The following is an 18,123-nucleotide window of genomic DNA, read 5'->3' as shown; positions in this document are numbered from 1 at the left end:
ATTTATTTGACAGAGAGAGATCACAAGTAGGCAGAGAGGCAGGCAGAGAGAGAGGAAGGAAAGCAGGCTCCCTGCTGAGCAGAGAGCCCGATATGGGACTCGATCCCAGGACCCTGAGATCATGACCTGAGCCGAAGGCAGCGGCTTAACCCACTGAGCCACCAGGCGTCCTGGGATAACTTTCTTTATCCTTGAAGATCACCCCTATTAATTTTTCTTTGCTGAAATTATCTTTGTTTTTAAAATTTTTAAAATTGTGGTTACATGCATATAAAGCATAAAATTTGCCATTTTGACCTTTTTTATTAAACATTTTAAATTATAAAATACAACAAGATTTACTATTTTAATCTTTTTTTGAATAGGCTTTATTTTTTAGAGTAGTTTTAAATTCACAGCAAAACTGAAGAGCAGGTAGAGTGATTTCCTCCTGCCCCGCACACATGTCTAGGCCCCCTCATTACAAATGTCCCCCACCAGAGTGTATATTTGTTGAAATCGATCAACCAGTATTGATGATACATCATTATCACTGAAAGTCCATTGAAGTTCACTCTTGGTGTTGTATATTCTGTTGCTTTGGGGAAATTTATGATGACATTATCATACAGAGTAGGTTCACTGCCTTAAGAATTCTGTGCCCCACCTGTTCATCTCTTCCTTCCCCCTAACTATTTTTAAAAATGTTAACATATTTGTGGTAAAATTTACATAACATAAAATTAACCATCTTAACCTTTTGTTTTTTCTCTCTTAAACCATTTTTTTGGGGAAGATTTTATTTATTTATTTGACAGAGAGAGCTATAGTGAGAGAGGGAACACAAGCAGGGGGAGAGGGAGAGGAAGAAGCAGGCTTCCCGCCAAGCAGGGATCCTGATATAGGGCTCGATCCCAAGACCCTGGGATCATGACCTGAGCCAAAAAGAGATGCTTAATGACTGAGCATCTCTTAAACCATTTTTAAGCGTATAGGTAAACAGTGACTAGGGTACCTCATATAAGTAGAACCATAGAAGTCTTTGTCCTTTCAGGATGGCTTTTTTTTTTTTAAAGATTTTATTTATTTATTTGACAGAGAGAGATCACAAGTAGGCAGAGAGGCAGGCAGAGAGAGAGAGAGGAGGAAGCACGCTCCCTGCCAAGCAGAGAACCCTATGTGGGGCTTGATCCCAGAACCCTGAGATCATGACCCGAGCCGGAGGCAGCGGCTTAACCCACTGAGCCACCCAGGTGCCCCCAGGATGGCTTTTTTTATTTAACAAAATACCTTCAAGGTTCATCCATGTAGCATGTGCGAGAACGTCATTCCTTTTTACAGCTGAATGTTCCATTGTATGTGTATCACATTTTTTTATCTGTCCATTTGTTGATGGATATTTGGGTTATTTCTACCTTTTGCCTATTGTGGGTAATGCTGCAATGAACACTGGCATACGAGTGTCTGAGTTTTTTTTTTTGTTTTTTTTTTTAAGAATTTATTTATTTATTTGACAGAGAGAGATCACAAGTAGGCAGAGAGGCAGACAGAGAGAGAGAGAGAGGAGGAAGCAGGCTCCCTACTGAGCAGAGAGCCTGACGCGGGACTCCATCCCAGGACCCTGGGATCATGACCTGAGCCGAAGGCAGTGGCTTAACCCACTGAGCCACCCAGGCGCCCCAAGTGTCTGAGTTTTTTTAATGCTTGGGGTTATATGCCTGTAAGTAGAATCGATGAGTCATATGGTAATTCTACATTTAGGTTTTTCAGGATCCACCTGAAAATGTTTTCCAAAGTGGCAACACTGTTTTATGTGTCCGCCAGCAGTATATGAGGGTTCCGGTTTTTCCAAATCCTTGCCAGCACTTGTTACTTTCCATTATTTTGGTTATAGCCATACTATTAAGTGTGAAGTGGTATCTCATTGTGGGTTTTTTTTTAAAAGATTTATTTATTTATTTATTTGCCAGAAAGCAAGAGCACAAACAGAGGAAATGACAGCAGAGGTAGAGAAAGAAGCAGGCTCCCGTTGAGCAGAGAGCCCAATATGGGACTTGATCCCAGGACCCTGAGACCATGACCCGAGCTGAAAGCAGAGGCTTAACCCTCTGAGCCACCCAGGCACCCCTCATTGTGGTTTTGATTTGGATTTCTGTAACGACTAATGATTATCTTTCTGCGTGTTTATTGGACATGTATATATCTTTGGAGAAATGTCTATCCAAGTCCTTTGTCCATTTTTCAGTTGGGTTGTCTTTTTTTTTTTTAGCTTTTTATTATTATTATTATTATTAGCTTTTTATTTTAATTCCTGTTAGTTAACATACGGTGTTGTATTAGTTTCCAGTGTACAGTCTAGTGATTGAACAATTCCATACATCACCCAGTGCTCATTATGACAAGTACAGTCCTTAATCCTCTTCAGTTGTTTCACCCATCCCCACCCACGTCTCCTCCGGTAACCATCAGTTAGTTCTCTATAATTGAGCCCATTTCTTGATTTGTTTCTCTTTTTTTTTTTCCCTTTGCTCACCTGTTTTGTTTCTTAAATTCCACATATGAGTGAAATATGGTATTTGTCTTTCTCTGACTTATTTTGCATAGCATTATATTCTCTGGTTTCATCCATGCCATTGCAAATGGCAAGATTTCATTCTTTTTATGGCTGAGTAATGTTCTATTGTATATATAGACCACATCTTCTTCATCCATTCATTCATGTGTGGACACTTGGATTGCTTCCATATCTTGGCTATTGTAAATAGTGCTGCTATAAACAATAAACATACATGTATCCCTTTGAATCATGTTTTCTAGTTTCAGAATTTTTATTTAGGGTTTGAAAAAAAACACAGTTGTGAAATTCTCTGCTGAAATTTTAAGGTCATCCTTTATTTTCCTGAAAATATTAAGCATAGTTAAAACTCCATTATGCAGATGCCTGATGAATCTGTTTGTGTTGGCTGTTGTTTTCCTTGGTTCTCAGTCACGGAATCTTTGTCTTTCTGCGCTTGGTTATTTTTGTTAGAATGCCAGATATGATGACGAAAAATTATAATTCCAGCTTTGCGATCGTGTTATCTTTCTTTGATCCTTTCCAAGTTTTTACATTTAATCCCTGTGAGGGTTAGTTTATGTATCTTATCGCTGATGTCTCCTTACTCTTAGAATGAAGACATCTTGAGCTCAGTACAAATCTTAGAGACTTTCTCAGCAACTTGGACCTTCCTTGGGAGGCTGTGATTCTCAGTATTGATTTTTTAGCCCTTGAAATCTGTCCAAAGCTCTGTTCAGCTTTTTAGCTTCTTATATCAGAATTACCAAATGCCTTAGGGGAAAACATTGCTCTAAATGTTTATTAGTTAAACTCTTTGGGTTTCCCTTTTCTCCCACATGTTGGCTTTGTAATTCTTGGCTGCCTTAGTAGCCCTCTGGGATGTACACACATATCTTTAAAATTGTAGTAAATATACATAACTCAATTGACCATTTTAACCATTTTTTCAGTGTAGAGTTCGGTGGTATTAAATACATCTACATTGTTGTGCAACCCTTACCACCGTGTACCTGGAACGCTTCATTTTATAGAACTGGAACTCTGTACCTATTAAATCATAACTCCCCATTCTCTTCTCCCCTCAGCCCCTGACAACCCCCATTTTACTTTCTGTCTCTATGAATTTGTCTGCTCTAGGTGTCTCATGTATGTGGAATCCTATCTTGTCTTTTTGGGTTTGGCTTATGTCATTTTATCATAATATCTTCAAAGTTCAACCATGCTGTGGCGTGTTTCAGACTTTCATTCCTTTTATTGGCTGAATAATCTTCTGTCGACTGGATACACCACATTTCATTTGTCCATTTATCATTAATGGACACTTGGGTTACTTCCACCTTTTGGCTATTGTGTATAATGTTGCTGTAAACCTAAATATGCAGGTGTCTGGGTCCCTGCTTTCAGTTCTTTTAGGTATATACCCAGAAGTGAAATTGCTACATGATTTGGTAATTCTGTGTTTAGTTTTTTTGAGGAACGATCCTACTGTTTTCCACAGTAGCTGCAGCATTTTACATTCCCATGAGGAGGGCACAAGGGTTCTAATTTTTCCATATCCTTACCAGCACTTGTTATTTTGTTTTGTTTTGTGTTTTGACTTTGGCCATCATAATTGATGTAAAGTGATTTTCAAAAATAGTTTATGTAGCTTTTCTAGTTTTTACTAGGAGGGTTGATCCAGAAGTGAACCACTCCATCTTTCTTCTGCACTTAACAAGTACTGTATATAGAGTGTTCTGGAAACTGAAAGGGTATACAAACACAAGGTCTGGCCAAAGACAGCAAAGTGTGACTTTGGAATTACAATCACCTGGGTTTGAAGTTGTGTGACTTTGAGTGAGTTATTTTACCTGTGTTGAATAAGGATACTATTTATATATAGTTTTTTATTTTATGAAAAGCAGAATAGTAGACTAGGACTCCAAAACTTGGGTATTTGTCCATGAATTAGTAAAAAAAGAAGGTAATACTATCTGCTTGACAAAGACAAAGTGTCTTGTGAGAATAACATGAAGTAATGCAAAGAAAAATTTCTGGCTTTCAATAAGTGCTCAGTAAGTTTTAGCTATTGTTTCTTTCAGTTGTAGTTTTTGTTGGCTTATGAACCACACATGCTCTCTATCATATTTGCTGATTGCAGTCTCAAGTCTAAGGTTAACTTGCTTTTTTTCAAAAGATATTTTTCGTCCCCAGTGCTGTCTGTGTGATAGGGTTTCCATTGCTAACTGTATTTGCTTGCAGCAAAAAGGAGCTTTAATTATCTCCGACCTCACTTAGTCCTCATTTTTTTTTTTCTTATTCTATTAGGACTCTGGTTAGGAGTAGAATGGGACAATCCTGAGAGAGGAAAGCATGATGGAAGCCACGAGGGGACTGTGTATTTTAAATGCAGGTAATTTTTTGTTATGAATTTGCACAGTTTTTCAGGTAATATTCAATAGTTGAATAAAGGGGGATGGAGAAGAAGAAATGTTTGGCTTTGGGTATAGTTATAATGTAGAATTTGATGTATTCTAAAAAAAAAAAAAAAAAAGCAACCCTAATTTGCAGAGTTTTTTCCCTTAGCTTTTAAAACTCTGGCTCTTAACTTCACAAGTAAGATTGCTTGCTTTTTCCTTCTTTGGGTTTTGTTTCTTGACAGCTTTTTAAAATTGGATAAATATAAACATTTCTCATCAATAAACAATTTACAGTCCACTTAATGAATAATAAAAGAGAGAAATAACCTAGGTATCCAATAAGAAGCAGTTGATTAAACAAAGTACAGACCACCTGAATAGGGGACTGCTAGGCCACTGTCAAGAAAAGTGCTTATATTGCTTATCTACTAATATTTTTAACTGCTTGAATTCAGATAAACTTTATGAAGCTTTGAAGAGGATGGTGGGATGCTTTCAGACAGAATTTTTGTTGTTTACTTTCCTTAGTAGGTTTGTTTCTCAGAAAGACCTTGGTGTTTTTTGTTTTGTTTTGTTTTTGTTTGTTTGTTGTTGTTGTTGTTTGTTTTTTGTTTTTTGAGAGAAAGCACAAACCAGGGGGAGGGCGGAAGGAGAGGGAGAAGCAGACTCTCTGCTGAGCAGGGAGCAATGCAGGACTGACCCCTGGACCCTGGAATCAAGACCTAAGCCAGAGGCAGAGGCTTAACCAACTGAGCCACTCAGACGGATCAAAAGATCAAAAAGATCTTTTAACATCAAACTTATTTTCCCTTAAATGTGGCAGAGTGAACGCAGTCCTGGCCCTGAATGAGACTAAATTTACTAACCTCTAAAATGGGGATCAAAATTAGATAATAGCAAAATATATTTCCCAGCCTACCATTCTGTAATTTTAGAGAATCAGGGTGGAAGAAGAATGAGGCAGATGGCAGACTTGGAATGAGGGCAGCTCAGAATGTGTCAAGAGTTCATGGAAGATACATTTAGGGAGGTGTGGAAATAGAAGTTCCTTATCCTGGCTTGTTGATCCCTCACCTTCCTGAACGATGACCTCATAAACCTTCCAGTGAAGGAGCTTTTCCTCAAGAGCCTGCCCAGCACAGTTCCCTTTTCTAAAAGCGTGCCCACATCATTCGTGATTGCATGGACCTTAATGGGCTTTAGATGGAGTGATGTTTTCACTCTTGGTTATTCTTAGTGTAAAAATGAAGAGTTGTTTCAGTCTTGACAGACCTTTGGGATTTGCCCTGAAGGGCAATGGAGGCCTCAGTTCAGGAACAGGAACTCACTGTTTGGATTCTTTCCCTTGGAATAGCATTTGCTTATTTCCTCATGTCTTCTAGTGAGGTCATGCCTGAGCATTTACAGACTGAAATGCATACTCCCCTGTTACAAACCTACTGTTCTTTCATTTCATGGAAATGAGCCTTTTGTTGATTTTAAGTCTTACTTGGGTAGGTAATGTTAAGTATGTATCCTGTTGCAGAATATTTATGGGGCAATACAGAAGGGAGCATTGTGTCTGATGTGGTGGAGGACCACTGGTCTAGACTAAGAGAATCACCTTTATAGTTGTTAATGCTTGTATTGGCATAATTAGGAAGGACATGACTAATAGAGATCGTATCAGTATCATGGAATCTCCGCCTCATACGAAACAGATTACATTACATGTATTTGTTATTAAGTTCATTGATCTCTTCCTAATATATCATACACACTTCTTCCCTGTCAAAACCCATGTTCGGAGGTGGCCATACGAGGTGATCTGGTCCACCCCCTAATCCTCTTTTGACAGCGTCATGCCAACTACTTGGGTGGTGGCAGGGGTGGGGGTTGATCATTTCATGTCACTCTAATTTCAGTCAGATCTCTTATATGACCTGAGGAATGTCTGGCAATCTTCTGAGCTACTACTCATCATTAATATTTGTGACAGAAGTTTATAGGTTTATCCTAGAACTTATGGCTGTGAATCTCTCATCAGCATGCTCCCAGGTGCTTCCGTTCTCCATCTGTTGTTTTTTGGGGTGTAGAGAGGTTCAGTTAAGGTGATTAACCTGGAAGTTCTTTCCACCTTGCCCCTAGATGGCAGAATGATTTCCAGGTTTTTTTTTTGTTTAACCTAAACTAGAGAGTATACTCTCAACAGAGCCCTGTGTGTCAGTATTCCACTGTTCAGTTTTTATTTAAAGTGTTCACTTTCTAAACAGTTATCTTTTTCTTCTGGTGGGCATGAAATCTTTTTTTCTTTTCCTCTTTCTTCTTTTTTTTAAGATTTTATTTATTTGAGAGAGAGCACATACACACAAGGGGGGCGGGGGTAGGAGGAAGTGGCAGATTCAGAAGAAGAAGAAGAAGTAGGCAGGGAGCCCAATGTGGTTCTTGATCCCAGGACCCTGAGATCATGCCCTGAGCTGAAGGCAGATGCTTAACTGACTGAGCCACCCAGGCACCCCCCACCCTGCCACCTTTTTAAAAGAAATCTGAAAATGTAACTTTTTCGTGTGCCTGGCTAGCTCAGTCAGTAGAGTATGCGACTCTTGATCTTGGGGTTGTAAGTTTGAGCCCCACGTTGGGTGTAGAGAGTACTTAAAAATAAAATCTTCAAGGGGGTGCCTGAGTGGCTCAGTTGATATAGCATCCAACTGTTGATCTCTGCTCAGGTCATGATCTCAGGATAGTGAGTTGAAGCCCTGTTTTGGGCTCCATACTCAATGTGGAGCCTACTTAAAATAACTAACGAACTTTTTAAAAAAGTGACTTTTCTTTGGCACCAGTGAATGGAATACCTGACATCAGAAGAAATGCACTGTTCTAGACTTTGTGCACAATACTGGATAACTTAGAAAATAGAATCTTGATTTGCTCATCCTGCATGTGTTGTCATAAGATTGTTGTAAAGTATTTTGAGCTTCTTAAGTGAGCATTAATGGATTAGTATAAATCATTCCCCTGCTATGGTGTAAAGAGTTAAAAGAACTTTTTTAAAAAAGTCACTATGTACTGATAGTTTGCAGACAGGGCACATTTCTGCAACAGATGAAGAGAGGTATTTCATTCTTGGAAAACTCCCATAAATCAGGGCAAAATAAAAATTGTATCACTCAGGGTCAGTCTACAAAAAAACTGAGCTGTTTTTCCTTTGGAAAATTAGTCTACCAGGTCAGTTCTTCCATAAAGCACTGTACACCAAGTGAAATGAAAGTTAGTTTTGCAAGCTTGCCTAAAAGGCTCTAAACATATGTAATTTTGTCTGCAGCAAAATAGGGTAAGAAGATCAACAAGAGACCCAGCCTTTCCCAGGAGGTAGCATCTAAAGCCCCAACAAGAAAAATGCTTTCTATGGTTAATTGGTCTGTGGAGGACCCTTGCCTTTGAGTAATACTGCCAGATTCAGGAAAGAAAAATATGGAATGCATAGTGAAATTTGGATTTTTAGAGCAACAGCTAGTCATATTTTAATATAAATATTGGACATGTATGGGACATACTTATACTAAAAAATGATTGGCTATCGATCTAAAATTCATATTTCACAAAATTCATCCTGAATTTTAGCTGACAAACCTATTGGGGGGTTAATAGTGCAAATTAAATCTCGGTGACAGGGCTTCATGACCGTCCTCCATTCCCACAAGGGCCGTGGTCGGGATTTTGATTTCATTCAGAGCATCTGTAATTGGTGGGCAGGAGGAGGACAGAACCAGCACAAGCTGAATGCTTACGAGGGAAAAATGTTTGGACTCCCCCCCACCCCCAATTTTTTTCTCTTTGGGCAGGGTTCAGAATTTCAGTGTTTTGATCTACCATCTCAGTAATCATCTGGAATGAGTCTGTGTAGATTATTAGTTTGTTTTTGGATATTTATTGTTACTGGTGGGTCTTCATTCACTTGATATTTTTCAGTATTTGCAGGTCTGTTTTGTTTTCTGAGAAACCCTCCAGGAATGTTCCAGAGGAGACTGATCTTTGATGTTATCCTTTGATCTGTAAAGGGCATAGCATCCACTTTGCAGCTACCTAATACATACCATTCTAACTCCTTTGATCTGCCTGCAGTCAAACAGAACAGTAATACAGATCTCTTCTTGAATGGTTCATCACCACTGTTTAAAAAGTGTGAATTTAGAACAAAAGTGAAAACCATGGCATTTGTTTTGTATTGTGTTTTCTCATTTATTAGAACTGTGCTAGTTTTTAAACTTATGTACTCAAACTGTTTCATTTATTTTTTGTTGCCATATAGTTGACAATGTTACGTTAGTTTCAGGTGTTCGGCATTGTGGTTTGACAGTTCTGTGCATTGTACAGTGCTCACCACAGTAACTGTAGTCCCCATCTGTCAATGTACAGTATTACTACGGTAGTGTTTTTTTTTTTTTTTTTTTAAAGATTTTATTTATTTATTAATTTGACAGAGAGAAATCACAAGTAGATGGAGAGGCAGCCAGAGAGAGAGAGAGGGAAGCAGGCTCTCTGCTGAGCAGAGAGCCCGATGCGGGACTCGATCCCAGGACTCTGAGATCATGACCTGAGCCGAAGGCAGCGGCTTAACCCACTGAGCCACCCAGGCGCCCACTACGGTAGTGTTGACTATATTCCCTGTACTGTAGTCTTCGTTCCATGACCTTTTTTTTTTTTAAAAGATTTATTTATTTGGTGGGGGGCAGAGGGAGAGAGAATCCTTAAGCAGGCTCCCTGCTGAGCACAGGGCCCGAGGCTCGATCCCCAGGAGCCTGAGATCATGACCTGAGCCAAAATCAAGAGTCAACTGCCTAACCGACCGAGCCACCCAGGCACTGCCCCACCCCCATGACCTATTTTTAACTGGAAGTTTGTACCTCTTAATCCCCTTTACCTGTTATGCTTATCCCTACCTGCCTTCCCACTTTGGTAACCATCAGTTTGTTCTCTGGATTTAGGACTGTGTTCCTCCTTTGCTTGTTTGTTCATTTGTTTTTTAGATTCTGCATGTAGGTGAAATCATATGGTATTTGTCTTTCTCTGACATATTTCACTTTTCATAATACCCTCTAGGATATTGTTGTGAACATGTAGTGCATTCCTATTGTGGATGGCAAGAATCCTTTTTTTTCTGAGTAATTGTTCCATTGTATATTTGTATGTCTGTATCTCATCTTTATCCATTCATCTATGGATGGACACTTAGGTTGCATCTGTATCTTGGCTGTTTTAAATAATACTGCAATAAACATAGGGATGCATATATGTTTTTGAATTAGTGTTTTTATTTTCTTTAGTTAAATACCCAACACTGGAATTGCTGGACTGTATGCTATTTCTACTTTTAATTTCTTAAGGAACCTCCTTACTGCTTCCAATAATGGCTGCAACACTTTACATACCCACCAACAGTGCACAAAGGTTCTCTTTTCCCCACATCCTTACTAACACTTACCGGTTGTCTTTTTGATAGTAGCTATTCTGACTGGTACCTTATTATTATTATTTTTTGTATGTATGTGTGTATGAATGTATTTTTAAAGATTTCATTTTATTTATTAGATATGAGCAGGGGGAGGTGCAGAGGGAGAGCAAGAAGCCGGCTCCCCACTGAGCAGGGAGTTGGATGCAGGGCTTCATCCCAGGACTCGATCCTAGGACCCTGAGATCATGACTGAGCTGAAGGGAGATGCTTAACTGACTGAGCCACCCAGGTGCCCCTTGTTTTAATTTTTTTTAATTTTTAATTTTTTTAAAGGATTTTATTTATTTATTTGACAGACAGAGATCACAAGTAGATGGAGAAGCAGGCTCCCTGCGGAGCAGAGAGCCCGATGCAGGACTCGATCCCAGGACCCTGGGATTATGACCTGAGCTGAAGGCAGAGGCTTTAACCCACTGAGCCACCCAGTATTTTTTTTTTTTTTAATATTTTAATTTTTAAGTAATCTCTTAGCCCAATGTGGGACTTGGAACTTACAGCCCTGAGATTGTGACCTGAGCTGAAAGCAAGAGTCAGACACTCAACAGACTGTACCACCCAGATGCCCCTAAGATTTTAATCCCTACACCCAGTGTGGGGCTCGAACTCTCAACCCCGAGATCAAGAGTTGCATGTTCCACCACTGGAACTGGTCAGGTGCCCTGCATTTTTGTTTTGTTGATGGGCTTCTTCCTGTGCAAAAACTTTTTAGTTTGGTGTAGTCCCCATAGTTTATTTTTGTTTCCCTTGCCTCAGGAGACATATCCAGACATATCCATTATTTTTGTACATGGTCTAAGAAGGTGATCCACTCTCACTCTTGCGTGTAGCTATCCAGTTTTCTTGACATCACTTGTGAAGACTGCTACTGCCCCATGGTATATTCTTGTCTCCTTTGTCCTTGATCTTTGGGGTTTCTTTCTCCCCCTGGGCTCTCTGTTCTGTTCCATTGATTTATCCGTCTGTTTTGTGCCAATATTTTATTGTCTTGATTAGTTCAGCTTGGTAGTATAGCTTGAAATTTGGGATTGTGGTATCTCCAGCTTTGTCCTCCTTTCTCAAGATTTCTTTGGCTATTCTGGGTCTTCTGTGATTCCATATGAATTTTAAGATTATTTGTTCTAGTTCTGTGTAAAATGCTCTTGGTACTTCGATAACGATTGCATTAAATCTGTCAGTTGCTTTGCATAGTAAAATGGGCATTTTGATGTATTCTTCCCATTCATGAGCATGGAGTATCTTTCCATTTGTTTGTGTTCTCTTCAGTCTCTTTCATCACTGTCTTACAGTTTTCAGATTAGGTCTTTCACTCCTCGGTTAAATTTATTCCTAGGTATTTTAGTCTGTTTGATGCTATTGTATGTGGGATTGTTTTCTTGACTTCTCATTCTGCTACTTCATTGTTAGTGTATAGAGATGAAATATATTTCTGTATGTTAACTTTTTATCCTGAAGCTTTACTGAATTCATTTATTCTGATAGTTTTTTTGGTGCACTCTTTAGGGTTTTCTCTACATAGTATCATGTCATCTGCAAATAGTGACAGTTTTACCTCTTTTTTTTCTTTTAAAAGATTTATTTATTTGACAGAGACAGAGACAGAAAGAGTGGGAACACAAGCAGGTAGAGAAGGAGAGGGAGATGCAGTCTCCCCACTGAGCAGGGAGCCCAACGTGGGGCTGGATTCCAGGACCCTGGGATCATGACCTGAGCTGAAGGCCGACACTTCAACAACTGAGCCACCCAGGTGTCCCACAGTTCTACTTTCTTACCAACTTGGATGCCTTTTTTTTCATCTTGCCTGATTACTGCCTCTAGGATTATTATTATTTTTTTAAAGATTTTATTTATTTATTTGTCATAGAGAGAGAAGCGAGAGCAAGCACAGGCAGACAGAGTGGCAGGCAGAGGCAGAGGGAGAAGCAGGCTCCCCGCCAAGCAAGGAGCCCGATGTGGGACTCGATCCCAGGACGCTGGGATCATGACCTGAGCCGAAGGCAGCCGCTTAACCAACTGAGCCACCCAGGCGTCCCAGGATTATTTTTTAATTTAAGTCATACGATATTTGAAAAACAGATCTTCCAAAAAATTTTAAAAAGGAAGAAAAGTAGATTTTCCCCATTCTGTTTCTATACCCTCCCCATTTTATTCCTTTAAGGCAAACCAGTACTATTTCATAAATTTCATACTTTCCTTTCACCAGAATTACAAATTTCACTAGTTCTTTTTAAAATTTTTTTTGTTTTTATTTTATTTTAAGATTTTACTTATTTGTCAGAGAGAGAGCACAAGCAGGGGGACTGGTGCGCAGGGAGAAGCAGGCTCTCTGCTGAGCAAGGAGCCTGATGTGGAACTGTCTTTTTTACTTAAAGATTTATTTATTTGAGAGAGTGCATGCATGTGAGCCCAGGGATGGGCGGTGGGGGTGGGGTGGGGGAGAATCGTAGGCAGACTCCCCACTGAGTGTGAAGCCTGATGCGGAGCTCAGTCTCAGGACCCTGAGATCATGACCTGAGTCTAAATCAAGAGTCAGAAGGTCAACCAACAGAGACACTCAGGCGCCCCACAAATTTCACTAGTTCTTAAATTAAGACCTATTTCATAAATGTGAGATTCTAGGAACAGTTGCTCACATGCAGAACCTAGTTGTTTGTACACATTTAGATCAGTATATAAACTGTTCTCAATTGTCTGGAATTCAGTGCTTGACAACACCTCGGGCTCTAATGCAGCCTTGTATATGTAAGATGTTTACCATTAATAGCACTTATTTTCCAGTGAACACAGGATCTACTTGTGTTCTGTCCTTAGAGAAAATTAAAGGAGATATCTAAAAGTGATCTCGTAACATACTTCAGGAAAAACAACATAATGTCTTATTTAAACATTTGTTTAAACCATAACATTTTATTTCAAATGTTGTAGTTTTGTAAATGTTTTATTGTCAGTGATACTGTTTCTGCTGTGCTGCTTTCTTTATTTTCATCAGTATTTCCACATATTTCCACAGAGGATCCTGTTGGATGCCTCGGGGTAGGACAAAAGTACCACCCATTTCACCAGTCTGCTCAACCTGCACAGTTCAGCTACATTTCTATTTCTTTGTTGAATACACTCGAGACCCAGGGTTCTTTTTGTGCTTCACGTTCTTGCAGGAGGCATAAAACAGTCTATTTTTTTTTTTTAACTTACATATTTAAGTAATCTCTCCACCCGACCTAACACTTGAACTCCTCTAGATGGTCAACCTCTCTTCTTCCCACTAGTCTTCACCCATAGTCTAGCAGTAGTTTCTTTATACGGTGTCTGTTTTCCAAGAGGGTGGAAATGGGGACTGTGAGGACTCTCTCTGTTGGTACAAGCAGGTCACTGGGTGAGCCTAGATTCAAGAGTGGGGGAAATAGGTATTACCTGGTAATGGGATAAGTGGCAAAATCATATCACCAAAGGGCACGTGGGCTGGGAGTCATCTGTGGATGTAACCCACACAGTTCACCAGCTGTCAGTTACTCACATCTCTTCCCCACACAAAGTTCGCTCCTCTCACCTCCAAGAGTCCTAGCCTCTTTCGGTACTGGCTTGACATCCAGGGTGTTGCCATTGAAATTAGTTCCAGGTACCAATGAGGCTCCTTGGATGCGTTTTCTGGTGCATGTGCTCAGGAGGGGCTCCATCTGGATCCGAGAGGTAAAAGTTCTTGGCCTTCCTCACACCCAATGCACGGTGATGAGAGGGAAGGAGTAATTGCAGTTACTGGTTCAGGGAGAAGCATTTCTTCCAGATTGTCTAATTTGTTGGCATATAATTGCTCATAATATGTTCTTTTTTAAAAGTTTTTATTTATTTATTTATTTATATTTATTTATTTTTTTAAAAGATTTTATTTATTTATTTGACAGAGAGAAATCACAAGTAGATGGAGAGGCAGGCAGAGAGAGAGACAGGGAAGCAGGCTCCCTGCTGAGCAGAGAGCCCGATGCGGGACTCGATCCCAGGACCCTGAGATCATGACCTGAGCCGAAGGCAGCGGCTTAACCCACTGAGCCACCCAGGCGCCCCAATAATATGTTCTTATAATTGTGTTTGTTTGGTGTTGGTTGTGATCTCTCCTCTTTCATTCATAATTTTATTTATTTGGGTCCTGTCTCTTTTCTTTTTGGCAAGTCTGGCCAGGGGTTTATTACTCTTTCAAAGAACCAGCTCCTAGTTTCATTGATCTGTTCTACTGTTCCTTTGGTTCCTATCTCATTGACTTCTTTTTTTTTTTTTTAAATATTTTATTTATTTATTTGACAGACAGAGATCACAAGTAGGCAGAGAGGCAGGCAGAGAGAGAAGTGGAAGCAGGCTCCCCGCTGAGCAGAGAGCCCGACGCGGGGCTCGATCCCAGGACCCTGGGATCATGACCTGAGCCGAAAGCAGAGGCTTTAACCCACTGAGCCACTCAGGCGCCCCATCTCATTGACTTCTGCTCTAATTTTATTATTTCTCTTCTCCTGCTAGTTTTAGACTTTATTTACTGCTCTTTCTCCAGCTTCTTTAGGTGTAAGGTTAGGTTGTGTATTTGAGACCTTTTTTGTTTCTTGAGAAAGGCTTGTATTGCTATATATTTCCCTCTTAGGACCACCTTTGTGGCATCCCAAAAATTTTGAACAGCTGTGTTTTCATTTTAATTCGTTCCCATGAATTTTTAAAATTCTTCTTTAATTTCATGGTTAACCCATTCATTCTTTAGTAGAATGCTCTTTAGCCTCCATGTATTTGAGTTCTTTCCAAATTTCCTCTAGTGATTGAGTTCCAATTTCAAAGCATTATGGTCTGAAAATATGCAGAGAATGATCCCAATCTTTTGATATTGGTTGAGATCTGATTTGTGACCCAGGATGTGATCTGTTCTGGAGAATGTTCTGTGTGCACTCAAGAAGATGTGTCTTCTGCTGCTTTGGGATGGAATGTTCTGAATATATCTGTGATGTCCATCTGGTCCAGTGTGTCATTCAAGTCCCCTATTTCTTTGCTGATTTTCTGCTTAGATGATCTGTCCATTTCAGTGCAGGGTGGGGGTTTAAAGTCCCCTGATATTATTGTATTATTGTCAAAGTGTTTCTTTGATTTGTTTTTAATTGGCTTATATTTTTTGCTGCTCCCATGTTAGGGGCATAAATATTTGTAATTGTTAGATCTTCTTGTTGGATAGACCCTTTAATTATGATACAGTGTTCTTTCTTAACTCCTATTATAGTCTTTGGTTTAAAATCTAATTCATCTGATGTAAAGATTGCCACCTCAGCTTTCTTTTGATGTCCATAAGCATGATAAATAGTTTTCTACCCCCTCCAACCTGGGGGTGTCTTTGGGTCTAAAATGAGTCTCTTCCAGACAGCATATTGATGTATCTTGCTTTTTTATCTATTCTGATACCCTGTGTCTTTTGGGGGCATTTAGCCCATTTACATTCAGAGTAACTACTGAGAGATAATGAATTTAGTGCCATTTGTATTGCCTGTAAGGGACTGTTGCTGTATATTGTGTCAGTTCCTTTGTGGTCTGTGTTACTTTCGGGCTCCCTCTTTGCTTAGAGGATCCCTTTTAATATTTCTTGTAGGGCTGGTTTGGTGATCACAAATTCTTTTAGTTTCTGTTTGTCCTGGAAGCTTTTTATCACTCCTTCCATTTTGAATGCTGTATTTCTCAGATATAGTGAATATAATTCTATTCAGCGCATCAGATGTTTTATTTTGAGTAGATGCTTATTTAAAAAGTTGACTTTTAAAGTTTTTTTTTGTTTGTTTGTTTTTGCCCTGTCATCCCATTTATTAAAGAAACGGTAAGAAAAGATACAAGCAGGAAAAACACCAACCATCCTTTCACCTCAGGCTGAACGAAGCACAGTGATTTCTCCCCTTTCTCCCCCCAGCCCCCCACCCCAATTCCCATCCATATCAGTTTAAATTTTGAGGTTCTTTGATCAGAGTACTAGTGGAGAGGAGTTAGAGGAGCTGTGGAGCCTTGATTCTGGCCTCCTCTAAGTCCCAGGAGAAGGAAGTTGCAGGCCCAGTCAATCAAGCAGACATTGTATTTGGTGGGTCTTTAATGTGGTTGCCCACCTCCCTGTTCTGTGTTCAAGCCCCCAGGGAAAGGTGTGGCAGTAGAAGATGACCAGGTCCAAGCTGCCCAGGTCAGAACTGCTGAAGCATGGTCCGTTCACCAATGGAACATTTCTAGAGAGCAGTGAGCTGATTCTCCAGTGGTGAGCAGGGGACTACATATGAACTGGGACCTGCAGGCCAATGTATCCCTGAGGAAAAGTCCACGTGAACAATTCAAGAAACTAGTTAAGAAACAAGGGGCAGAAAGCTGTGGGACAAATGCACAGCAGGCTTCTGGAGGGCTGGAGATCCTTTCTCTAAAGGTCAGGATCATTCCCACCTGTAGTAGTCCATCTCCCACATAGAACATTTCACCTTCAGTCAAGAAAGCAGAAGAAAAAGATGGCTCATCTGAACTTGAGCCCCAGTTATGTACTTTAGACGGTAGCTCCACATCTACCCTTTCACTTATAACACAGCCCCTGCCCAGAAACATGGTGCTTGAACTTTTAAAGTTTTTATTTCAATATCAGTTACTTAACATACAGTATAATATTAGTTTCAGGTGTACAATAAAGTGATTCACACTTCTGTACAATACATGGTGCTCATCACAAATGCTGTTCTTAATCCCCCTCACCTATTTAACCCATTCTCCCACGGCAGTCAGACAACAAAAAGAACTAAAAGGCATCCAAACTATCAAGGAAGAAGTAAAACTTCCACTATGTGCAGGTGACAGGATATTCTATATAGAAAACCTGAAAGACTCCACTAAAAAATTGGTAGAAAGGATACATGAATTCAGTGAAGCGACAGGATACAAAAGCAATGTGCAGAAAACTTGCAATTTTATTACTAGCAATGAAGTAGCAGAAAGAGAAATTAATTACAATTAATAATTGTAAATCCTATTTACAATTGTTTCCAAAACCTAAGGTATCTAGGAATAAAACTAGCCTAAGAGGTGAACAACCTGTATTCTGAAAACTGTAAAACACTGGTGGAAAAAAGAAAATTGAAGATAACCTAAAGAAATGTGAAGACATTTCATGCTCATGGATTGGAAGAATAAACATTATAAAATGTCTATACTACCCAAAGCAGTCTACACATAATTTAATGTAATCCCTATCAAAATACCAACCACATTTTTTACAGAACTAGAATAAATAGTCCTAAAATTTGTGTGGAACCACGAAAGACCCTGAATACCCGAAGCACCCTTGATAAAGAAAAGCAGGGGGCGCCTGGGTGGCTCAGTTGGTTAAGCAGCTGCCTTAGGCTCCGGTCATGGTTCCGGGGTCCTGGGATGGAGCTCTGAGTCAGGCTCCCTCCTCAGTGGAGAGCCTGCTTCTCTCTTTCCTTCTGCCTGCCGCTCTGCTTACTTGTGCTCTCTATCAATTAAATAAATAAAATCTTTAAAAAAAATGAAAATAAAAAGAAAAGCAAAACTGGAGGCATCACAATTCCAGATTTCAAGTTATATTACAAAGGTGTAATGATCCAAACATTATGATATTGGCACAAAAATAGACACGTAGATTAAAAGAGCAGAAAAGGGAACCTAGAAATAAACCTACAAGTATATGGTCAATTAATATTCAACAA

The 18,123-nt window shown here is 39.6% G+C and overlaps 1 protein-coding gene across 3 annotated transcripts in view; it reads left to right on the top strand.

Annotated features, from left to right (window-relative positions):
* Window positions 1–18,123, top strand: part of TBCE (tubulin folding cofactor E) — a 76,084-nt gene that overhangs the window by 33,375 nt on the left and 24,586 nt on the right. For all 3 annotated transcript variants that reach the window (XR_009352695.1, XM_059170403.1, XM_059170402.1), the window contains exon 3: window positions 4,844–4,928. Coding sequence is in view for 2 of the 3 variants with exons in the window: in XM_059170403.1 (XP_059026386.1) it covers window positions 4,844–4,928 (85 nt within the window). In the remaining variant the exon portion in view is untranslated. The remainder of the gene's footprint in view (window positions 1–4,843; window positions 4,929–18,123) is intronic.

Source organism: Mustela lutreola, chromosome 4 (assembly GCF_030435805.1).
Source record: "Mustela lutreola isolate mMusLut2 chromosome 4, mMusLut2.pri, whole genome shotgun sequence".
Lineage (NCBI taxonomy): Eukaryota > Metazoa > Chordata > Mammalia > Carnivora > Mustelidae > Mustela > Mustela lutreola.
Note: the sequence above shows the minus strand (reverse complement) of the source record. Positions and strands in the feature narration are given on the sequence as shown.